General features: G+C 41.5%; 1 protein-coding gene across 1 annotated transcript in view; it reads left to right on the top strand.

The window, feature by feature from the left end:
- Positions 1-25,944, top strand: part of ANTXRL (ANTXR like) — a 244,058-nt gene that overhangs the window by 69,056 nt on the left and 149,058 nt on the right. The window contains exons 2-5 of the mRNA XM_089687558.1: positions 18,129-18,200; positions 19,649-19,720; positions 21,012-21,093; positions 25,046-25,079. Coding sequence (XP_089543684.1) covers positions 18,129-18,200; positions 19,649-19,720; positions 21,012-21,093; positions 25,046-25,079 — 260 coding nt within the window. The remainder of the gene's footprint in view (positions 1-18,128; positions 18,201-19,648; positions 19,721-21,011; positions 21,094-25,045; positions 25,080-25,944) is intronic.

Below are 25,944 nucleotides of genomic sequence, written 5' to 3' on the forward strand. Positions count from 1 at the left end.
CACAATTTTTAAAAAAACGTGCTCCACCCACCCGGCCACGTCATTCATTCACAGAGTCCAGTGAATGCGAGAACTACAAATACCATCATCCATTGCAGTGGCTGGCTTGTGGTTCTCAATGAACTACCAGGGTACTGGTGAGCACTCTAGGTAGTTCATGGATCCTTCCTTTCATTGTGTAACTGCCTATCCATACATTCTCACGGCTTCAACTACCACCTCTATGCCGACGACACACAAATCTATCCCTCAACCCCCCACCTCACCCCCTCGGTCTCTGCCCGAATCACACACCTACTGAGCGACATATCAGACTGGATGTCGCTCCACTTCCTTAAACTGAACCTCTCCAAAACCGAGTTTCTTGTCTTCCCCCTAGCCCGGACACCACCCCCCATTGACTTCTCCATCACATCCAACAACGCCACCATCAAACCCGCCCCGCAGGCCAGAGTACTTGGTGTCATTCTGGGCTCCAACCTATCCTTCCAGCCCCAAGTCCAATCTTTAACTAACTCATGCAGACTCCACCTCCGCAACATCGCCAAAATCCGCACGTTCCTAACCCCAGAAACCACTAAACAGCTCATCCACTCCCTCATCAAATCACGACTCGACTACTGCAACTCCCTCCTCACTGGCCTGCCTCGCCGCTGGCTATCCCCACTTCAGTCGATCCTGAATACGGCTGCCAGACTCATTCACCTTTCCAACCTCTCCGTTTCCACCACCCCCCTCTGCCAATCCCTCCACTGGCTTCCGATTGCGCAACGGATCAAATTCAAAATCCTAACACTGACGTACAAAGCAGTCCACCATACTGCCCCGAACTACATCACTGCTAACTTGCCGACCTCCTCCACTCTTCCTACCACTCCATACCCCACAGCTATCTCCTCCTGTACCACTATCCCCTCCCTCCTAGATTGTAAGCTCGAAAGAGCAGGGCCCTCAATCCCCTCATGTTTTGCATTGTATTGATATTGTTCTGTCACATGTTCTGTCCCCCTTTGTAATGTACAGCACTGAGTGAACTATTGGCGCTTTATAAATACTGTATAATAATAATAATAATCCATACGATGTATGAGCAGACAGATACACTAACAGTCTGTATGAGCTCTGAACTGCACCCGTGATCTGCTGATCGCAGGTGCAATGCTCTGCTGGCTCCTAATAAAAAAAATAATAAATACATTTTTTTTTACCTGCAAAAAGATGTGCATCATTTTTTTTTTTTTTTTTTTTTTAAAGGTGAACCTATTCTTTAAATGGGGTCCAAGCCCTTAGCATTTTCCCTTCTATACTAGTTTGCACGAAGCCTAACAGTCATCGTTGACAAAATTCACTAGCCCTGCAGAAGCAATACAAGCCATCTGCTCTTTTTTCATTATATTTATTGCTCTTCGTCCATTGCCACTATTGATCGAGGAGCTCTTCCTAGATTGAAAGGTACACTAGAAGAATAACAAGGAAGGGAACTAATACAGGGCCAAGTGCATTAATGTGAATGCAGCTTTAAAGTGGTAGTAAAGGCTCATTTCTATTTTTACCTACAGGTAAGGTTATAATAAAGCTTAACTGTAGGATAAAATTAATATCTCCTAAATGTGCAACGTTTAGAAGATATTCTACAGAGCTGCAGCCGGAGACATCACTGGCACAAGCGCTCTGAAGGAACGACATACCCGTGCCATTTCTTCAGAGCTGTGTGCCGTGGCCGAAACTCCCATCATTGGAGGCTCAGCTATTCAAGCAACTGCAGCCCGGGAACCCGGAAAGAAGAATGGGTGAAGATGGTGACAACGCGCCACTGGAGGGCTTAATTTTAGGGTAAGTTTCACATAATGCATTATATTACTTGCAGGGAGAATTTTTTTACTACAAGTTTACTACAGCTTTAAAAACCCCTTAGGAGTCAGATTATTAAATGTAAAACAGGATACAATGGTGGAAAAAGGTCCACCCAAGACGGGAATCCAAAATGCGTAGTCCGCACTGAGCTCAGAAGGATCATTGCATGACCTTGCATGGGTACAGTGGCCTTGCAGAAAAAAAGCTTAAAGTTGCCACCATTTTGTTCACAGTAAACTGAACGAGGTGGGGGAGATGACAGACTCTCTCATCCATATTCTATATATCAGTACACAGGCTAGCATTTTGACTTAATATAATCTTTACTTGAGATGGGGGGGGGGGGGGTTATAACCAGTGTGATTTAATTTACTCAATATGAGCCCAGTGGACCCAAGCCAAGTTTTCATTCAAGTGACTCTGTTGTTAAAATAGATATTTGAAATACAGTTCTCCCTGCATACAGTATCATTATTATTCACTTTTCCTGCGGCACGCCTCTCTGATCCCTGCTGGAGTGACAAGAAAATTCTGGTTAAAGAATATTTATAAACTGACACTTCAGGAAGTGTTGGATTCCTGGTGGTTCAATTATTTATTCGATCTGCTGGTTCCTGTGCAGGGGCGGACTGACAACTCATGGGGCCCTCGGGCAATAGGGGATCATGGGGCCCATGTCCTTGCCCAAACTCAAAAAAGCCTATGAAAAAAGGTACCGGGGCATCTCATGGGGCCCCCTACTGACCCCGGGCCCTAGGGCAGTGCCCGAGTTTCCAAATGGTCAGTCCGCCCCTGTTCCTGTGTCAATTCTGTGTCCTGCAGTGAAGTATGGGGCTAGCTAGAGGAACCCCAGTGCTCAGTTTGGGAACAGGAATTCAACATTCCTGGAAGTGTCTGTTTTTGAAGATTCTTCTGCCACCACTTTCTCCTAACACCAGCTGAGTTTGGCAGCACAAGTAGCATTGGAGGCAAGTAAAATGAACTTTATTGTGGGGAGGGCTGAATTTCAAACATCAGTTTTAGCAACACATTCACTGTATCATGATAACCAAAATGTGCTCCTCCATCGCAGAGCTAATGTATAACTCATTAACAGTACACATTTTATTCTGTGATTTGTCTTTTTTATACTGTAGATGCTTGTAAGGGGTAGGGTGGTCGTTGTTTGTCACGTTCTCCATGTTTTCCAATTAACTCATCGGGTGCCAAGTCTGGGTTCTTCTGGGCTATGCTAGGCACCTGAGACAAGGGCACTCTCCTACACATGGGGTACTTTTGCTTAAATGCAGTTTTCACGAATGCCCTAGAACAGTGGTGGGCAACCTTTTTTTTCAACTGAGCCAAATCTCGCCAAAACCACGATTGAAATTTATTTTGAGAGCCACATTTTTAAAACTGAAAATACATCTCCCATATAGTAATACATCCCCCATAGAAATTCATCCCCCATATAGTAATTCATCACCCATAGTAATTCATCCCCCATAGTAATTCATCCCCCATAGTAATTCATCCCCCATATAGTAATTCATCCCCCATAGTAATTCATCCCCCATATAGTAATTCATCCCCCATAGTAATTCATCCCCCATATAGTAATTCATCCCCCATATAGTAATTCATCCCCCATATAGTAATTCATCCCCCATAGTAATTCATCCCCCATATAGTAATTCATCCCCCATAGTAATTCATCCCCCATATAGTAATTAATCCCCCATATAGTAATTAATCCCCCATATAATAATTAATCCCCCATAGTAATTCATCCCCCATATAGTAATTCATCCCCCATATAGTAATTCATCCCCCATAGTAATTCATCCCCCATATAGTAATTCATCCCCCATAGTAATTCATCCCCCATATAGTAATTCATCCCCCATAGTAATTCATCCCCCATATAGTAATTCATCCCCCATATAGTAATTCATCCCCCATATAGTAATTCATTCCCCATATAGTAATTCATCCCCCCTATAGTAATTCATCCCCCCTATAGTAATTCATTCCCCCTATAGTAATTCATTCCCCATATTAATTCATTCCCCATATAGTAATTAATCCCCCATATAGTAATTCATCCCCCATATAGTAATTCACCCCCATAGTAATTCATCCCCCATAGTAATTCATCCCCCATATAGTAATTCATCCCCAATAGTAATTCATCCCCCATATAGTAATTCATCCCCCATAGTAATTCATCCCCCATATAGTAATTCATCCCCCATATAGTAATTCATCCCCCCTATAGTAATTCATCCCCCATAGTAATTCATCCCCCATATTAATTCATCCCCCATATAGTAATTCATCCCCCATAGTAATTCATCCCCCATATAGTAATTCATCCCCCATATAGTAATTCATCCCCCATAGTAATTCATCCCCCATATAGTAATTCATCCCCCATAGTAATTCATCCCCCATAGTAATTCATCCCCCATAGTAATTCATCCCCCATATAGTAATTCATCCCCCATATAGTAATTCATCCCCAATAGTAATTCATCCCCCATATAGTAATTCATCCCCAATAGTAATTCATCCCCCATATAGTAATTCATCCCCCATATAGTAATTCATCCCCCATAGTAATTCATCCCCCATATAGTAATTCATCCCCCATAGTAATTCATCCCCCATATAGTAATTCATCACCCATAGTAATTCATCCCCCATAGTAATTCATCCCCCATAGTAATTCATCCCCCATATAGTAATTCATCCCCCATATAGTAATTCATTCCCCATATAGTAATTCATTCCCCATATAGTAATTCATCTCCCATATAGTAAGTCCCCCATATAGTAATTCATCCCCCATATAGTAAGTCCCCCCTGTGTCAATTCACTTACCTTTGCTCCGCGCATTCCTCTCGCCGTGTTCCCGCGCCGTTCTGGTCTTCAGGGCGGACTGTGAGAGGAGAGGAGTTTGTCACGCTACCCCGCCTACATCCTGGCTGCCCCGCCTACATCCTGACAGCTGCAGGATGTCCTGACTTTTGGGGCGGCCGCCCGAGAGGAGGGAGGGGGCGGCCGCCCGAGAGGAGGGAGGGGAGCGGGCGGCTGCCCGAGAGGAGGGAGGGGAGCGGGCGCCCGGCACACAGAAGAGCCGCATTTAAGTTTGTAAAGAGCCGCATGTGGCTCGCGAGCCGCGGCTTGCCGACCACTGCCCTAGAACAAGGCTGAGGTTGCCATCGGGGAATACTTGATCATAAGGCAGGCCTCTGGAGATGAATGTATACTGTATACACTTGCACAACTGTTAACTCTTGGATCCCCATGTAAATGTACATCTTCCCACTGTAGCTTGCAATTAGGCACAGTTACCTGTCCAGCATTTCCCACTGCAGATCCCGGTAGCAGCATGGAACCCTGCCATACACGGGCTCCAACGTGCACTTGACTTTAACTCTTGAACTTAAGTACCTCTGTACAGGATGGGGACCTCTGCAGTGCAGTTCCCTTCCATTTGCTAAAGGAGACAGACCACAGCATATGGAGTGCCGACAACATCTCCCCTGCAGCTAGAGGCAATCATACCTATAACAGGCACACGTTCATAACAGGCTGCTTGCGGACTATACCTTCATTGCTCATGGCAACCGCATGTATAATTTGCATTAAGGTAACTTTTAACATGTTGACTTTTCATACCTCATGTGCTAGTGACCCAAAAGATAGACTAAGTGCAAAATTGTGCTGGTTACTTGCATTACATCCCTTTTTAGTAACTTCAGACAAAGGGGGATGACAAAGTTTCAAAAATTTTATTTAAATAAAGAGCAGAGCAAGATACAGTCCAAGGAACACAAAGTCCAAAGAACAACAGGACTTTCCCAGATACTTTCAGTGACAGTCAATGTTCCTAATTCCCTAGACCCTAAATCTAACCACGTGCTGCCCCGGTGCAGCTGCAGAGGTAGAGTCCATGTAGCTACAGCATCCAACAGAGGCATACTCCAATAGCTGGTGTCTTCGGGGCAAATTCCAAGGCTTGATGGCTTTGTACCTTGATGGCTGGCTGTGTCATTCTTGAGCCTTATCCAGGTGTAGCTCTCTTTTCAGGGAACCGGGAAACAGCCGAGACCATGGACATGGACCCAAACTAGGTGGAGGCAACAGCATCAATGGACCTGGCAGCACCTAACTTAAACCTGCCTACATGTTCTATAGCAGTAGTCTCCAAACTGCAGCCTGATAACCAGATGAGTCCCTTTGCTTGCTTTTATAAGGCCCTTGGGGCACTATTTCATCCACTGACACTAACAAGGGGCATAATTCCCCCCACTGACACCAATGAAGGGGAACAATTTCTCCCAATGACACCAACAATGGAGCCCAATTACACCAATAATGGGGCACAATTACTCCCAATGACATCAACATTGAGGTACAATTCCATCCACTGACACCAAAGATGGGGCATTGTTTTTTCCCCATTGATGTTGAAACCTTTTCTATTCCCAGTGTCCATAGTCAGGCCCCCCTAAAGTCTGAAGGACAGTAAACTGGCCCTTTGCTTATAAAGTTTGGAGACCTATAGACCTATGCTCTATAGTGATATTTCTGGTCCAAAGCATAGTGAAGGTATTTAAACATAGAAATATCATATAGGGTAAACACCACTTAAGGCTGACCTGCCAGAGATCCCATGCTGCTGGATGTGTGTGTGTGCCTGCTTGGTCCGCAACCAAGATCAGTGGGTATGAGGAAAAGAAGTAGCGGCACTCCAATATGCAAACAGCAGACGGCTTTATTATTCAATCCATGAACATAAAAAGACAGCAATACACGGCTCTGGGAAGATCAGTAGATGCGTTTCACACTGCTTTAATGCTTATTCAATACTCCTGGGATGTATGGCATCATTTTGGCCTAGGTCAGAAACCAGAAATAAATTTGAAACAAGTAAATATAATTGTAGCGGGTGCTGCCGAGCTCAGCCCCATCTGCCCCATCCCCCCTCCATGCTCTGCCCTCCACTGCGGCAGGGAGATCGTGTGGCTCTGTGTATCCTACCTGCTCCCCCCCCCCCGTCAGCTGTGGGGAGCCAAACAGAGGGGGAAGATAAGTGTAGGTGTGGGCTTGGTGTGTCCCTTCCCACATGCTGCTCACCACCAACCAGTTTCTTCACCCTCCCTTTTTTTTCCTGGCAGTGGCAAGGGACTAATTGACCAGAGGAGGATGATGGAAAATGTAGTCCCAGAAGATTGGCGGCTCCATTTGGACTGACAGGGGACAAACTGCAGCCCCCAGCATTCCCTGTTTGAACGAGGGAGGGGAGAACCTGAAGCCCGAGAAAGAAGCTGGGGGGCAGAGTGTGTTACCAAGAGAGAGGAGGCTGAAGTCTGGGCCGAGAGGGACGCCATCAGAGAGAGAGAGAGACCAAGCCACTAAAGTCCCCTTTGCTGTGCTAGTCTTTGAAGTCAAAAGTGGAGAGAGAACCTCAATGCCCTAGCACCACCAGAGGGAGAGAGACTGAACCACTGCCTGGTTAGACGTGCTGCACTACAGACTCGCCTGGGCAACCCAGAGTGAGCGAACATCCAGCCAGAGTGAGCATTGCTGCAGTTTCGCTGGGTCTGGTAAAAGGGCTTGACGTCCCCTGTTCACTACCTACCGATCTAAAAAAAGCAGCCTGTGCGCAATACTGGTGTGCAACAATATATGAATGAATGGATGAGCAGGAAAATGCTGCCAAGTTCTCATATGATCACACCACATATCTAAAAAGCAATATAATAGACAGGATAGTGCTACAGACAATGAATAATAAAAGTCCGCAAAAACTCTATACCAAATCCTCTGTACGTATCATAATTCCCGCTGGATTGGTAATAAATGTATCATAGTAATAATGTAACCATTCATCAGAATGACATATGAAACATTCAAGTGAAAGTCTCAGTAAAGAAAGTTCCCTTCCGTCCAAGTGTTCAAAGAAAACGGTAAACTGGAATCACCACTAGTGAGGAACCTTCACCTTCAGCCTCCCACCTGATGGTTAGACCTACTGAACTTCGGTCTGATCACACTGTTAACCCTATCGTCCGTAGGTTATGGGGATATCCTTCGGCTATAGGTCCTCCAAACTGTCAATAAAAGGCTATACACCAATTTATATGGAGAGAAGCTGTTCCTTTGTTAGTGCTTTCCTGTCTCTTTGTGAGCTGATTCTCTGCTCCTGTGGCAGATGGCGCTCCTCAATGCTTCGGTGGTGGATTGTCTCTCAATGTCAACATACAAAATTGCAGGGTTATGTTCCCTGTTTTGGTCTTGATGACCATTCCACCTACTGAACTAACCTAGTAAGGTACTCTTTAGAGTTAATGTTGCCTGCAGGCCTTATTGATTGCCTTTATGCACGCCAATGAGCTCCAACATTTTAGCTGGCGAAGAATCTAAGGACTAACTGCAGCTGCCGCAAAGTCTTTACCCGTTTGCTAAAGAGGTACCATACCGCTGTCTGTTTATTAGAGTGCACTCAGATCCAGTATAGAGATAAATTATTGCTGCATTTTTAGTTTGTATACATTTTTTATTGCTAACTGATATATTAATTCTGGCTAATGACATAGAATCTTATTTCTTTCTTTTCTTCTTGGGTATAGTTCTTTTACCCTGTTTAGCAGCTTGTTTCCTAACTTGCCTGCTGTATGTTCAATCCTGTTTAGACTGCCATTTATGCTAATCCGTATAAATAGACTAAGCATGTTTACTACTATGCGTGTGTGTTATTTATTGGCAATACCTCACAGCCAGGCGAAAGGTATTTTACACTTGTGTTGTTACTTGTGCTTGCAGTGATATTATTCAACCAGGTGTGCCAGAGGGGCTGAACTTGGTCTTAGAGTTGAGAAGCAAAACTTAAAATTACCAATCGGCTCCTTCGGGGGTGGCACTACGTAACATTCCTTCCAATTTATTTACTAAAGCTAGCAGCACAAGAATAAAAAAAAAAAATTATGTGGAATGAAAGAGTTTAATTCTGCTTTAAATGGATGAAATTGAAAAAGTTTACATATAAATGATTTAAAAGATTAGGAAAAATTGTTAAAAAATAAGTAGGAGGTAGGAGTTAATAAAAAATGATGAGCTTTAACTAAAGAGTTATAAGTGTTAAATAGGAACTACTTTTTATTATTCATTTATTTTTAGTTTCAGTTTTGCTGCAGCTGACAGTATGTACAGATCAAAGGACAATACTTTGATATGCACATAAACTCAGATAGAAATGAAGGCTGCAACTGGTTTGCGGCCTTCATTGATACAGAAGCAGCTATCAGTGCTCCAGATACACATGGTTATACCTAGCTGTCAATCCTAGCCTTTCCCTTTGCAGTTTACACTGGAAGAGCAGCTCTTCTAGTGAGTCTGTTGGGGGTTGATGGCTACAAGCACTCCTGAACATTCATTTTTAATCCGGTTAGTTACATAGTTAGTCTGGCTGAAAAAAGACAAAAGTCCATCCAGTTCAACCATTAAAAAAAAAGTTTGAATCCTATACCCACAGTTGATCCAGAGGAAGGCAAAAAAACCCCAGCAAATCATGATCCAATTTGCTCCTGCAGGGGAAAAAAATCCTTCCTGATCCCCCGAGAGGCAATCAGACATTCCCTGGATCAACTTTACCTATAAATGTTAGTATCCAGTTATATTCTGTGTATCCAAGAAAGAATCCCAGACTTTTTTAAATCAATCCACTGAGCTGGCCAGAACCAACTCTTCAGGGAGTCTATTCCACATTTTCACAGCTTTCACTGTGAAGAAACCTTTCCGTGTTTGGAGATTAAATTTCTTTTCCTCCAGATGTAAAGAGTGCCCCCTTGTCCTCTGTGATGACCACAGGGTGAATAGCTCTACACCGAGTTCACTATATGAACCAGTGATGTATTTATACATGTTGATCATATCTCTCCTTAATCTCCTCTTCTCAAGAAAGAATAAATTCAGTTCCTCTAATATCTTTCCTCATAGCTGAGCTCCTCCATGCCTCTTATCAGTTTGGTTGCTCTTCTCTGTACTTTCTCCAGTTCCCCAATGTTCTTTTTGTGAATTGGTGCCCAAAACTGAACTGCATATTCCAGATGAGGTCTTACTAATGATTTGTACTGGGGTAATATGATATCTCTCTCTGGAGTCTATACCTCTTTTGATACAAGAGAGGATTTTGCTTGCTTTAGAAACCGCAGCTTGGTAATTTGACACTAACGATCATTTGATAACGAGGCCAAATGTGGTCACTGGGGTAGAAGCATGAAGTGCTTAGCCTGAAAGTGGCAGTGCTTGTACTGACTGAAGAAAAGAAAAGACAACAAGGGTGTCTGCCCATCCAATGCTATGGCTATTTACCATGGGGTTTGTCTATTGTTCATACACTGACACACCACTTTCTTTAAGTCTTTCTTTCCTTTTAGACACGTCTCCATGTATACTAGCTATTTTTAAGAAAGCAGATTCAATTGTTTTAGTTCCATGCCCTTGTAATCCTTACATATCTATAGGATTAGTGTTAGCTGATTATATTTACTTACTTCAGTAGAAGGTTCTATTCATCTAGCTAATCTGCAAAATCAATGTTAACTACTACTGTGAATATCCTGTGACCTTTGTGTTTTAACTGTTTTTTTCCATTTATCATTACATGTTCATTCCCTCTTCCTGTGCAGTGCTATATTAGCTTAAAGTGGTTGTAAACCTCAGAGATGAAATATGAACAAAGCATATCCCTCTATAGTGTGTACGTTTCTCCATGAAGACCTCCAAGAATCATTTCTGTCTGCTGTATTTCCTTTTCTATCAGCATGAGTGACTTCTGACAGGTTTTGCTGACACCAAGAGAAAAAAGGTGACGGGGAGGGAACTCCAACACAGCCTGTGATTGACAGTGTTAGCTGTGTTCCTGTGAGCTGTGTGGAGGGGGGGGGGTGTCCCTTTCCTCCAATCAGCTATCAGAGCTCCCCTCACTGAGCTCTGCAATGTGTAATTTCAGCTCTCCTTCCCGGTTTTCTGAGAGCTTAGACGGGCTTTATAAAGACTGCAAAAAAAAAAAAACAGGTACAACGTATGTAAGAGGATTTGTTTAATCTCTGTATATCGGAGGCCACTGACTTTACTGGGTGTATGTAAGGGTTTACAACCACTTTAAAGCTGAACTCCAGGTTAAGCAAATATTGTCTAAATACAAGAGGCATGTGCATTCTTGCTTGAATCTTGGTGTGCTTTGTGTATTTATTCCAGATCCGTGCATTAATCTAGTGTGGCAATTTGCTTCTTGTGTCCGCCTTCTTCCTTTCATTTTCTGCACACATCCTGTAGTGGGTGGAGCCTGCTGGGTCCCTCCCACAGCTCTGATCTCTGCACAGGCTATGTACAAAAAAGTCACTGCTACATTTACAAGAAAATATCTGGGTTTGCAAAGTATATCCTTTTTGGCTATTAAAGCGGCGTTCCACTCGCTCCTGAGGAAGCCACGGGGGCGTGGCGTAACGCGTAGAGACGGCGTAGTGACGCACTTCCGGTTGGCGCCATCTTTGAATTCCAGGGTGCATACAGCACACGTCTTGGTGATGAAAAGCCTGTATGTTTCTCCTTTGATGTAAGTGAGCACTTGGTGTTTTTATTTATATATAATAAAACTTATGGTTTTACACTATGGAGGCATTCTGTTTTGTGGTTTTATATTATGCATCGGCCTAAACGTATATACTACCTACTGTGGATGGAGGCATAAGAGGGAGAGAAGGAGGTACTTATAAGGAGTGCGATACCTGACCTACCCAGTGATTACTAGCAGGATCCAGGTGATCTAAAAGGCGTTGTGGCCCCTTTTGGGGGTCGCAGTGGGAAGGTGAGCGCGCATGCCTGCCATTGTTGGATATCACTTCACCTATCACCAAACGCATGATCACGTTTGAAAATGTATGATTGCTGCTATTATATAGCAATTGAATTACTGATGGACACTTAAATGATTTGTCGGATCTGTGTTTTTTTATGGTTTGTTTACACGTCACCTGTATAATTACTATTGTCCCTATATAGGGAAGCACTATGGTTTAATTCCCTGAAGGGAATATAGTTCAAATCACCTTTTTTAGGTTCCATTGAACCTTTTGGTTTTTGCACAGATTGCACTAAGTGATTCACTATAACAGATTCTGTTCATTTGTTATTTTTTGCTTGTGTTATTTCAATATATGATCACACTGATTATAATGTTCTAGCGCTGCATCATAATTACTTATTAGTTCCACTCACGCTGTCAAAAAATAAAAGTCAGCAGCCAAAAAACTGTAGCTGCTGACTTTTAAAAAACACTCACCTGTCCCTCGGTGTGTCCCCGGCAGCCCATTTTACTGGCCGTCTTCTCTCCCTGGGCGCTGGCATCTTCAGTGTGGGCACCCGACTGTGACAGCTTGCAGCTTCACAGCCAGGTGCCTACTGCATATGCGCGAGTAGCGCTGCACTTCCTGAATGGTTCTGTAGTCTTCTGGGACCTGTCACGTGCCCCAAAAGACTACGGGGAGGGAGGAGGGGAGGACACCTTCCACTTCTGATCGCCTAGGCGGAGCGGAAGTGGGAGCGGGTACCTGTCAAATTCAGGTATCCGCTCTCCCTCCAAAGGTGCCAATCCTTAATGGGGAGTGGGGGACCAGTCTTTAAAGCGGAACTTCCCCTTTTGGGTGGAGCTCCACTTTAAGGAACATATTTCAGTGAAAGTTTTTGTGCTTGGAGTTAAGCTTTAAAGGTTATCTTCAAGTACACCTATCAATATGTAGCAGACATTCTGCTGCTAAGCAGACACTCTTGTTGGGTAAGTTCAGCATGGTGTGGCAGGCAGTAAGCATATAGAGTTGCCAAATATATTTTAAAAATAGTACAACTGCACAAACAGGCCCAACAGGAAGTTAACTCAACTGGGGCACTCACAACAGTTCTGTGCAGAGACAGCAGTATATAGACTCTGCCAACTGTGTCTGCCACAAGGAGTGGAGTGTGACTTGGCTGGTCAAGTCTAAAGAGGAAGCTTCCTGAGATGGTAGACGTAGTCCCTGTTGTCTTCCTACTCCACTGAAACCTCTCCCTACTGCTAGTGCTGTCCCTGACAGACGGGTAACCTGTTCCTACTCTAGCTACTCACATAAAGCATGTCAAAACCCAGGGGCAGAGACCTAAATAGACTCTGATTGGCCCAAGATGGCCACCAGAGTCACATGGTTCAAGAGCATCCAACTGGATCACTGCTCCATGTGACACAGGGGAAAAAAATTTCTCTCAGCTGTATTGCCGTGATGGTCCAGAGCCACCTGCAGCGGAGAATATAGCAGACCTTACTAGATGATCACAGCTCACTCAGTACAGTACTATACTTTTATCTAGCAATAATTTCAGCCACTCTGCCTACAGACTAACCACTAAATGTACCTATCAAAAACATAACTAATCTTATCTACATAATCCTAGCACCTACCTAGGAGGACACTACACTAGAATTAGTGGTGTACCTGTACCATCCAATCCTCCTGTAGCCTAAACTACTAGTGCTATCTTGGCAACCAGATAAATGGAAAAGGGAATTTTAATCCCTAAATTGATGTAACCCTAACAATTAACTCATATTTTCTCCTTTTTGGTCAGCAAAATATACCATTGAAAGTTATTGTTATATGTGTATAATAAGTGCAAAGGATACCTGTTGACTTTACTAGAGATATTGCCAGGGAAAATGGGGAGAGGCCTATGTTCTTTGGAATCCAGCAGAAATGATGTAGGTAGGGCTGACAACATGTGCTTTGAAATTTAGAACCAAAAATGTACTGTGCTGTGATGTCAAAGAGGAAGGTGGGAGCACACGGGATATCTGGCACATCAGCAGTTATTTTTTTTGTACTTGCAGTGTGTTCAAAGAGAGAGAACATTGGAGAAATGTACATGAATTCCAAATTTCTTTTTTCTCTTTTACGTTAATGCTTGAGATACGCTTTGAAGCAAAAATCCAACCAAACCTTTTTTCTTTAGTTGGGGGAGCCCAAACCACTGATTGCAAAAAGTACACAATTATCCACAAACATTTTGCCTTTTAGATTGTCCACACTATCTAAACCAGGTAATTTCAGAGCCCTGATCATGAGGGAGTTTCTGTAAGCCTGAAATTCCTTGTTCTTGTACAGAATGTTTTTTGCATGAAATGGAGTCCCCCCCAAGTTGATGCAATATCTGAGCCCTGAAGAATGGGGGATCCATTTGAACTCCTGAAACACTGGTTTTCATTGCCTTGCTGAACAAACAATATTAACCTTTTTTGGATTCTAGGCTCATTGGTCTTGAACTCTTTTTTTTTTTTTTTTGGACGTTTTATACCAGATATCTGACACAAAACCTACTCCCAACCCCATTCTAAGCCTAATCTATCTAACCCTGTAAAGAAAATATCACTGTACTTACCTATTCTGAAGTTTTTCTGGTCCGGTCTTCACTGGTCTTTCTCTGTGTAGAGAGAGAAAGCCAACAACGGCTGGGAAATGAATAGGAGATGGCGTAACCCATAGACTTAGCATTCGGCATCCGTTGTTGGCTGCCTCTGCTCTATACATAAGCTGCTCCAAAGAGTTGGAGATCTACTTTTAACTTTTTCTTTTTTAAAAGTAAAATTAAAAAATAAACCCAACTAATCTTGAAAATTCTACCTGCCCCATCCTAACACATATATGCTGACTAACCTTTAAAAGAAAGCCACTCTGGTCCAGTTACATAATTTCCCTGTGTCAGCCAGCACCAACTGCAGGGGAGTGAAGAGAATGCTCCGACAATGGCTGTAATTCCTGGGAGCGGGATATCTCCCATAGGCTACTATGGCCCTTCTGTTGTCAGTGCTCCCTCCTCTCTCCTACAGCTGCCGCTAGCTGACTCAGGGAAGCCAGATAACATGACCAGACCAGAGCAGTCTGAAAATAGGTAAGCATATGCATCTTTCGTCAGTGCCGAGACAAGGTCATCAAGCTCACAGGGCAAAGGTGTCAAGCTGCAGCCCCCCAATCGTGATGTGCATGCTTAGGGATCCTACGCCCAGCAGTCACTCGTCAAAATCACTGATGCTGTCAGTACTCCTGTCAGCCTTGTAACAGATGAAAGGTCCCTCCACAACTAAGGTAAACCATTACGCCCAGGGCAGCTGGCCCTCTCTCCCACCCCTTGTCCCAGCCCTGTATTTTGTACACAGCATAGTCAGGATAGGTGTTAGGAGGGGTTGGGATTAAGATTATTTAGGCTTTAGCTTGGAATTCCACAATACAGTAAGGTATTAATTTTTTGAGAGAGTAATATTCCTTTCCAGGGAGTATATGGAGAGAATCACCATTGTGGCATAAATTGCCTAACAAGGAAAAAACCAATTTCCCTATTGGGTGCTATCTTAGTAAGGAAATATAGAGCTTCCTCGTTTGGGCAGTGATGTCTCCTTGCAGGGAGAGTGGAGGACAGGAGGAATGAGGTTTCCTCTTGGACCTTTTGTACATGTCATCAGGTGGGCTGCTGTCCAATTGAACACTGTCACCCAGGTGACCCCTGCGACCATCTTTAGTGAGGGCACACATTCTGCGTATGGCTAGGTTAGGGACAGGAACCACTTGACAGGGAAAGTGTGCCTATCGTAGGGAGAGGTTCTAGAGGAGGAGGGACAGTATAGGGAGCTACAGTCATCAGAGCTTCTAAATAGGAATCTTTCCAATACTAGTTCTGCTGCATCTGCCTTCCAGCTTCCCCCTCCTCTCCAGGTGCTGCCGGTCTCTGTGCATTGCTCTCTGCAAGTACTGCATAACATTTTGTGAGTGTTGCTGCCAGTTCTAAGCCGCTACATAGACTTTGTTATTGTATGTTAGAGAGTTTTTGATCATTTTGACCACTGTTTGTGGTCTCAGGGATGCCTACCATCCAGGCCCCTACAGCCTACATTTGCTTTATCTTGCATGAGTAAAGTTCAGGTTTTCTTTGTAAGGGAATATGTTAAGGAATAGCATTTTAGTTTTCCTTTATTCTGAACCTCTATTTTACTACACTGCATCAACCAATTGTATCAGCAACAGTAATGCTGCACACCAAAATGCACAATAGCCATCAGATTAATATCATATTAAAGTAGCCAGCAGGAACAAGTTCTATTCTGGCATGTTTCACAATAGCAGCATTGTCAATCTCATGTCCACACGATGAATGAAATATGATCTATGAATTGAGGACCAGTGGATGATTAAAAAGTTCCTCTCTCTCCATTCAAAGATTGTGTTTCATTCATAGAAGCTATGATATGGCTTCTATGAATAAAAGGTACAGATGGAGGAACTGGGCAAAAAGGGCAAGCATATTCGGGCATTCTTCATGAGTGCCTGTCACAGCTCCTTCGGCTCTACTAATCCCCACCAATCCGTAAAAAAACAGAAGATTAAGATAGAGGGAGAGGAAGTGGTCAAAACATACATTGATTGTCTAACATTCCTTTTCATGGTGTCAAGGGTTAGATATCCTACCAAACATTTTTGTTTTTGTTGACCACTTTTGTTGTCCTATCAACTATTTTCCTTATAGTGGTTGTTTGGTTGTCCTCCGTATCATTGTGGCTTTCCACCTTTCTTTCACAATGGCAATCTCCCCTTAATGGTGTTACCTGTCCTGCTCTGAAACAAGTTTTTCTCTTGGTGCCTTTCCTTTAAAGTAGTATTTTTCATATTTGCTTCCCCTTTTTTCATATAGCTCTTTTTGAGCATTGATTTCTTCAGCCATGCTTCGAGTAAGATTTTCACACGTTAGATTTCTCAGTGCTTATTACCGAATCCTCAGTTGGACTAGTTTGGGAATTCCCATCAGTCTAAGATTGGCAATGATTTTTATGCTTAACGTTAGATATTATTCTTGAAATCCTTTGAGGGACACAGATCCTACTCCCACCCCTCTGTTTTCATTGGCTTTATTTACTGTTTGCTGACAAAGTTGAAGCATGGCAGTTAGGGGCAGGTTTAATGAGGTTAGCCTTCAATGTCTTTTCTGTTTGCCTGTGGCCACCTCCTGTAGACAGTTGCATATAATCTACCAGTCTATGGGTCACCATACTCATTAAAATCTGGCTATGTAATATGAGGACCTACCTAATCTATCCAATCAGACAGGCTGCTGCACGACATAAATTGTTGGTAAATCTAAAGGAGATTGCATGATTAGATTGTAACATATGTGGTGAGTATTACATTATATACAATTTGTGTCCCTCAATGGACTTCAAGAAAAAGGTTTTAAAGTAAGTACAAACCTTATTTTTTGTGATGCTTTGGAAACATGGGAAATTACTGTATGGCTGCCCCAGAGTCACAAAGCTACGTCTTAGGCACCAAACAAAGGATATTTGTGTCTGGGCAAATAATAATTTGACATGGCCACCTAGAGAGAAGCTCCAATAATACTGTAATGTTAGCACGTGGCTCATCAGAAATGTCTGTATGTGTATGGAAGCCATAGAGTTACATTATTGCCCTCCATTAAGATGTCACCATCTGCATATCACTCACATTGTAGTAAAAAATGTAGTAAAATGTAGTAAATGTATTAGCGATACGTAGATGATGACAAATCAGTGGCCATATGATCTATAAACTTTTATTGAAAATGTATTACATGTCTTTGTAGAGTCAGTAATGTTTTTAATACTTTTAAGAAAATAATCAACTGTAATGTTGTATTATGCATTACTATGGTTTCAGAGTAAGAAGGTTTGAGTGTCCTTAAAAGTCCTTATTTTTAATGTTTGGTGATATCCAATAATGGTTGGGTTGTGGACATCCTTTTCCTCTTTAAACTAGCTCAGCATGCAAAATGAAATATAAGGATCTAATAAAAAAAAAAACAATAAATAATCGGGAAGGCAGTACAAAAATGCTTAGGAACTGAAGCTGCCCCTCACACTGCAGCTTGAAAGCCAGTTATACAGAAACTTCCTTTAATACTTGGATAATTCAAGTGAACACAGCGTCATTAAACTCCTTTAGTAAATCAATCCCATGGTCAGGAAAATGTTAATTTTAGGAGGGACTGCACAGAATGAACGAAGCATTTTCACAGGGAAACAAAGATGAATTATCATTGCTTGAAAATTTTTTTTTTCTAATGGAGTCTCTTTAAAACAGACAGGGCGGGCAAAAATAAAGTTATATGCCTATATCAGCAAGTGCTATAAATGACATAATATATTAATCATGCATATTTTTTTTTTTTTTCAGGTCTGGCAGCGTCAAAAACCACTGGCATGAAATTTTCTCCTTTGTGGAAAGTCTTACGGAAAAATTTACAAGGTATGTATTAAACAATACATGTATCTTATCTTTAATGTCTGTAGCAGTATTTCACAACATTGGCATTAGTTTTTATAAATGGGTAATTTCTTTTTCATCTTTGCAAAAATAACTTTTTTTATGGCTACCTTATATAAATTGGTTCCAAGCACAACCCACTCTGTGAAAATCTGTTATCTGCTTTAAATGTGAATTGCACGCCTGCCAAGGGAAACGGCTTTACTAATCATGCTATGATTAGAATAAAAATGTATCACATGCAGTACTGATTAGGGATACACACAGGGGCATATTTACCCCAAGGCAAACAAGGCATTTGCCTAGGGCAGCATTTTTCAGGGGGGCAGCACTACCCCCCGGAAGAATGGACACATGCACTACAGGGACCAGGTGGGATCTGAGAGAGGCTGCAGGGATATCCTGAGCTGTGAAGGTGTCTGTCTCTCTCTCCGGGAAGGGGTGGGGGTTGTATGTTAGTAGAAGGCTCTCTCAGGTGGGGAGGGGGGGCAGGGGTGTTTGTCAATCAATGTCAGCTTCTCTCCACAGGGGGAGGGGGTGGCAGTGATGGTGTTGATGATCCCTGCCAGGCTTCCTCCCCTGGGGTGGGGTGAGGTGGGGGGGGGGTGCTCCAATTGTTTTGTTGACCAGGGCAGCACAAAACCAAAATACATCACTGGATGCACAGGTACCCTTTTTTTTTTGTTGGCAAGTAGGAGTACTGATACTTTTGGTCAGGTACTCGCCAATAACGAGTACCAATACTTTGTGGTGCGATTTCAGCCAATACAACATGTATGGGCGCAAATTGCACTGCAAAGAAAAACATGCAATTTGAATACGTATGCGATTCCTGTGCAAATCGCATGACGTTTCCCCACTGCTGCAGTGTTAACCCAGGCTTCTCACAGCCTGAGTTCACACAGAAGCAGTGCAGGAAACCTCCCTGCATCGATCCCATGCTGTCACAGAAAGAAAAGCTGGGGATTTGAAAACGCTGTAGAATTCTTTCAGGCTATGACAAACCTGGGTTCACATAGGAGCAGTGGGAAAACCACATGTGATTTGGACAGGATCGCATTCCTGTTCAAATTGCATGCTATTCTTTGCGGTGTAATTTGAGCCCATACATTTTGTATGGACTCAAATTGCACCACAAAGTATCAGTTTTAGCTATAGGGAACATTTTCATGAGTACAAGTACGCGTGAAATACTCGGTATCAGCACTGATACCGATACTGATACTGGTGCATCCCTAGTATGGATTGTGCAGTAAGATTTCATATTCCTCTTGTCCTTGAAAAATAAGCCCGGATGTGATACAAAGCCTTTGATAAATATTGTTGTGGTAACTGTCTTATGTCAATTGTTGTGATGTCATGTATGAAAGAAAAAGCTATATTTTTTGTAGTAACTTTCTTTTTTCTTTTTAATTTGTGCTTCCAAATAGTCCCATGCTGAGGATGTCATTCATTGTTTTCTCCTCTCGAGCAACAACTATTATGAAATTAACAGAGAAAAGGTAACAACATTCAAGAAAATATATGCATCTTATGCCAGTTTTTATCAATTAGATTTTTCTAACCAAGATGAACTAATAGAGGAAGCATGTTACTTGTTTTATAGGCAGAGTTTCCTTTTGACCGTATTGTCAATCAATAGTAAGTCATAAAGGAAATGGATTGTATGTCCTAGCAGCTATAGAGAGCCTTGTGGCACCTTTTTGTGGTACCACTGGGTCAAGGAAATCTGTCAATGCTGAGTGTTGCCACTGCTGACCAGAAAATGCTTGCTGTCCATTTGTCATTCGATCCCTGGCTTTGATTCATTCTGAGTCACCAACCTAAAACAAGTAGAGAAGGAATTATTTCACTGTCTTCTAGGTTGGTAACTCAGAAAGTAATGGATTCAAAGGATCAGCCTGGCAACTAGAATTTTCAGAAGAAGGTCAGCAACGACAGCTCACATTTTTGTGTTTGGTAGTTTACTTCAATTTATCTATAAGGATCAATGCCAGCAAGATACTTCTCTAACTCAACCTTCCTGCATTAAACGTATAGCCATGTTTGCCAAAAGCTACATAATTTGAATGGTGGTGTGCTAGGACCTGTTAACAGGTCCTGTATTCATGTCCTGGTGTTTTGTGTGTCCTATGGATCAATAAATACACACTATATTCATCAATCCTCCGGTGTGCGGCTGACTCTTCTTTATGTTGTAATGTCAAGTGGAACTTGGACAGGGTCCATGGAATAGTTGGCTTATGTGGATTGAAAGATGAGAATACTAAGCTAATGAATAGGTCCAAAAAGAGTTTTGATTTGTCACAATAGAAGAATCAGTCAAGAATTCACAACCAATGCATTTGTGGGGGTATACAAGATGCCCCTTCATCAGGGCAGAATACAATATAAAGTTTATTTAATAGTAGGTTTCTTAGTTATGCGTGTGTTCGACTAAAAGAACTACTATAAAAGTTTTGTTGTTTGTTGTATTTTAGCCCTGATAAAAAGGGACTCTCTATTAGTGTCTTAACTTTCAAACTCTTGATTCTTTTATTTCTGCAAATAAAAACTATGTCAGGGCCAACTGTTATGGTTTTACATTCTTATCCTTTGACTCTGCATAAAGCTACCCATAGACACTGGACAAAAAAGCCACCCTTTCCCATCCTATTGACCCAAGATGTCAGAGAAAATAGCAACTGCTTCAAATCAAGCAATTGCTACTATTGATATATTATATTGATGTGAAAATTACAAATAGAAACGTTAACAAATATCTTAATAAATAATATTTAACTGTCTTTGCAGAGAACTGATCCGCCAAGGCTTGCAGATTCTTCGATCCGAGGTGCCTGGAGGTGATACATTTATGCATGAAGGGTTTAAAAGGGTAAGAATAATAATAATCAGCACTCACATTGTAACTAAGATAAGTTCAGGGGTGTGCTACGCACAGAGTGCAGAGTTCAGGGGTGTGCTACGCACAGAGTGCAGAGTTCAGGGGTGTGATACGCACAGAGTGCAGAGTTCAGTGGTGTGCTACGCAAAGAGTGCAGAGTTCAGTGGTGTGCTACGCACAGAGTGCAGAGTTCAGTGGTGTGCTACGCACAGAGTGCAGAGTTCAGTGGTATTGTGTAGATCTCATTTGAACAAAACCTGAAGAGTCTTTTTATGCCATACTCTGCTGGTTGTTTGTGGACAGATCAGCTACTGTATTCTAATGCTCTAAAAGTAAAATGAACAGATATACTTAATATACAGTGGGGCAAAAAAGTAATTAGTCAGCCACCAATTGTGCAAGTTCTCCCACTTAAAAAGATGAGAGAGGCCTGTAATTGGCATCATAGGTAGACCTCAACTGTGAGAGACAAAATGAGAAAAAAAATCCAGACAATCACATTGGTTGATTTGGAAAGAACATATTTGCAAATTATGGTGGAAAATAAGTATTTGGTCATCTACAAACAAGCAAGATTTCTGGTTCTCACAGACCTGTACCTTCTTCTTTAAGAGGCTCCTCTGTCCTGCACTCATTACCTGTATCTATGGCACTTGTTTGAACTTATCAGTATAAAAGACACCTGTCCACAACCTCAAACAGTCACACTCCAAACTCCACTATGGTGAAGACCAAAGACCTGTCGAAGGACACCAGAAACTGATTCAGTCTTCCCAGCCTAGTGCAGGTCTACAATTTTGTTTCTGGTGTCCTTCGACAGGTCTTTGGTCTTCACCATAGTGGAGTTTGGAGTGTGACTGTTTGAGGTTGTGGACAGGTGTCTTTTATACTGATAACTGATACTGATATTAAATGTAATTTTTTAAAAAAATTCTTATTATATAGTAAAACATTGCTGTTTCAATGCATTTCACATATATTTTGTCCCTACTGCTTTGTCCTGTGCCCTGCCTACATTTTGACTCTTCTTTCTGCCTGGAAACTTAGAAAAGTCCATGGCGTCCAAAAAGCATCCCTTTATGTCAAAAGCGGTTTTAGACCAACTAGAGAACAGCGATAGTAAATGAGAACCACTTCAGAATTGAGTGATAATGATTTGTGGGGAAATTCGTCATCAGACACTGAAAACGATTTTGCGACTTTGCTCAGCGATGTGCGAATTTGCCTCTGTATTTCAAATTTCAGTGTTTTGGTTTGATTATATTATTGAATTAAATTTATTATTATTATATTATTATTTTTTATGATTATTAATTAAATTATAATTTATGATTTCGTGTTTCAAGTTTTAACAAATCCGGAATGTTTACTAGACTCTTGTTCGGACAGATTTCAGTGAGTTATTCCTAAAAATTACAGCCTACAATAAAAAACTACACATTTCCATGCAAAAAAATTGTACCACTTTCAGCACCAAAAATCGGAAATAATCATACCGCCAGGGAGGTTAAAGAAGGCTTTACAGCTTTTTAGATGGGGGTGAGTTAAGTGTATTTGTGTACACTACAATTATGTCCAATACCCTGATTCAGAGATTGTGAGGCATAAGCTAGCAAAACTCTGCTCTCAAAATACAACTCTACAGGCAGCCAATTGTGGGGCGAGCACTCCATAGAGTTGGGTTCACTAGGGTTGGCAGCAATCAAGCAGGAGTCATGCCACAACCACCTTGCAACAGCATGCAATGCATGCAGTTGCAGCGCAGTGGTGAGGGGTTATAGGGGTTGAATTAGGTGGCAATATTGTGATTGATAAAAACGTGTGTTATGATTTAGACAAAGAAAAACTCCCAAGAGATCCAAAATTTTAAATGTTGATAAAGAATTTTTAATAGTGGTCCTTTAATTTAGCTGGAGATGTTCGACATCCTACAAGCATATAGTTACATAGTTAGTCTGGCTGAAAAAAGACAAAAGTCCATCCAGTTCAACCATTAAAAAAAAAAAAAAAAAGTTATAATCCTATACCCACAGTTGATCCAGAGGAAGGCAAAAAAAACCCCAGCAAAGCATGATCCAATTTGCTCCTGCAGGAAAAAACATTCCTATCTGCAGATGAAAGTATGCCACTAGTATCAGCTATTTACTGCCAAGGAGGTTTGGGTACTAGCTATGGTTTGTTTAAATTTTGATTAACGACAGGATGTCCACTGTGTACAGGAAAGAACTACATTTAACGTCTATCTTCATCTTCTATTCTCATAAACTAGCGAAACATTCACACACGTTTTCCAGTGTTAATAGCTTTTAATATATCAGCATAAATTTTAGGATTAGTTAATCTATAATAAGATATTTATCAGTGGAAAAAAATTTAAACAAATATGCTTTTACTTGAAAGCTGACTAGTCATGCACTAATCTTGAGATTCTTTAGATCAAGACCAAGGCAACCAGAAAACAAGCCTTATAAAGCAAAGTAAAGTTTCTCTAAAAGGGAAAAAAAAAGTATTTCTGATCCCCAAAGACCATCAGATAACTCTTTGGATCAACATTCTACAGTTTTTTTTCTTATGAGCAATAAAAAAAAAAAAAAAAAAAAAACTGCTACCAGGTATAAAGTACTGGCATCTAGAGGTGTCTGCAAACACCTACAACAGCCTGCAATCCCCTACACTACAGCAGAATCTTGGGATGTGCTCATTAGGTACCTACTTGTAAGTACTCTGTCCACTAAATAACACATTCTCACTGGCCAAGAGGAATGGACATAAGGCAGTATGGGAGATGGGCAGGCAGAACGTACAGAAGCTTTGTCCTCTCAGAACCTTTAGGTGCACTTTATACATGATAACATTATTTTAAAGTAAACAGCTTTACACTAAATTTACCATATGGAACATGTATACAAGCTCTGTCTGGAAAAAAGTCCAGCCATTGTTAATATAACGGAAGAACAGAGAACGGTTTGCGTGACATCTATGTACCCTGGCAGTCAAGAGAGTTGACTGGAATGCGCATATGTGAACAATGATGATTTCAATGTACTAGTCAGTGGGGGGCGCTAGACCCTGTTGAGTGAGTATGTATACTGTGTGGCCATAGTGAGTAGAACAATGAATCTGCATCAAATTATGCAGTAGGCTTGAACATACCTCCGCGGAAACTATACAAATGATTCAGAAGGCTTTCAGAAACAATGCAATGAGTGTGGAGCAAATAAAAGTGTGGCACAAATGCGTCAAGGATGGTCGAGAATCTGTCAAAATCTGCTGAAAGTGGTTCACATTCTGGAAGGCCTGCAACAAACAGAACACCTGAGAACATTGAACATGTATGGGCTGTAATCAACAAAGATCAGCGACTGACAGTGCGAGAACTAGCAGCTAATCTGGGATTACAAAAAGTACTGTGTCTGAGATTTTGTGCAAGGTCCCAAGGTGTCTACTTTGAAGGGGACTGAGGAGTCATTGTCCTACATACAATGTTTCTTGTGTCTTCTTCAGTAAATCTCAGTCTCTGTTTTTCATATTATATGGCTAAATACTTTCCAGACAGACAGACTTTTAAAAGTGATCATACCCCCATTAATTTCCTACTCTTAAGGATGAATACATTTGGTTTAGGTAAACATCGCCCATAACTGATGTCCTCCATGCACTTATTAATTTCATAAACCGGAATCCTTGTGATGACATTGGAGTGTGGCAGCTTGTTTTACTCTTCCTGCATACCTAAAGAGACATTAAAAACCATCCCCTGTAAATGAACAACACTACTTTTACTCCCTCTCTGTTTACTCCACCAAATTTAGCAACCATTTCCCGAAGTATTCCCCAGTCCTGGTTTCTAATGACATTTCCACAATATATATTATAATAAAATGAATGTCACATGGTTGAATCCTATTACTGCTGAGGCATTTATTACCTCTGTTTGTTACAGGCAAATGAACAGATCTATCACGAGAACAGTGGTGGTAAGTTTATACTGCTTCAGTTGCATTTGTTTTGTTACTAAGAGAAACTGTAAACCATGTTTGTATTAAAGGCTTAGTCCTCCATAAAACGTTATTTGTGTTAGAAGGTAGAAACTGGTGGGCTAAGTAACCTACTAGTTTCTAGTATCTCTTGGAGATTCTAGCAGCAAGTCATTTCATAGCTATGTTTCAGCCTACCTTGGGGTATTGGATGTTCCCAGCTATTTTGGTGTTCTCCAATATAACTGCTTTTTTATGCTACAGAGAAAGCAGTAGATTGCCTTTCAATGTGTGCCGACTTGGCAACTCCAGCACAGATCTCTTGTCACTGAAGTCGCCAAGAAATACAATTAACCCTTTGTGGTTTAACAGTATCTACCGTGAACAAAATATATGTTTTGCTGGATTGACCTTTCAATTCTCATCATCTACTGTACACCAGCTAAAATGAATATTTATCGTAAGTGCCTGGGCTACAAGTGAAAAGAGAAATAAGTGCCATGAAATTTTTAATTTCACAGAAGGATTTTAATAATTACATTTTCCAGAAAAGTGCCAACACATTTCATGGGTTTAATGGCCCCCTGTATTGGGGAAATTACTAAAAGCTAGTTGGTATTCTATAGCAACGCAATAGCAGATAAAAACGTAACTGATATTTTGCCTATTGAAAATAAAAAAATATAGTTGAACAAAAAATGTATGAAATATGAAAACATTTATGCAAAAAAAAAACCCATGCAATTCAAAAGGCCTATGTTTTTATGCTAAATAAAAGAATATTAAAACATAATTAAAGATTAAATAAAAAGAGCAGCAATAAATCATCTTAAGTGTGGGCATCCTCACATTTCCGAGAAGATTT

The sequence above is a fragment of the Staurois parvus genome, unplaced genomic scaffold (genome assembly GCF_062004578.1).
Source record: "Staurois parvus isolate SC_StPar_1 unplaced genomic scaffold, SC_StPar_1.0 ptg000430l, whole genome shotgun sequence".
Taxonomy (NCBI): domain Eukaryota; kingdom Metazoa; phylum Chordata; class Amphibia; order Anura; family Ranidae; genus Staurois; species Staurois parvus.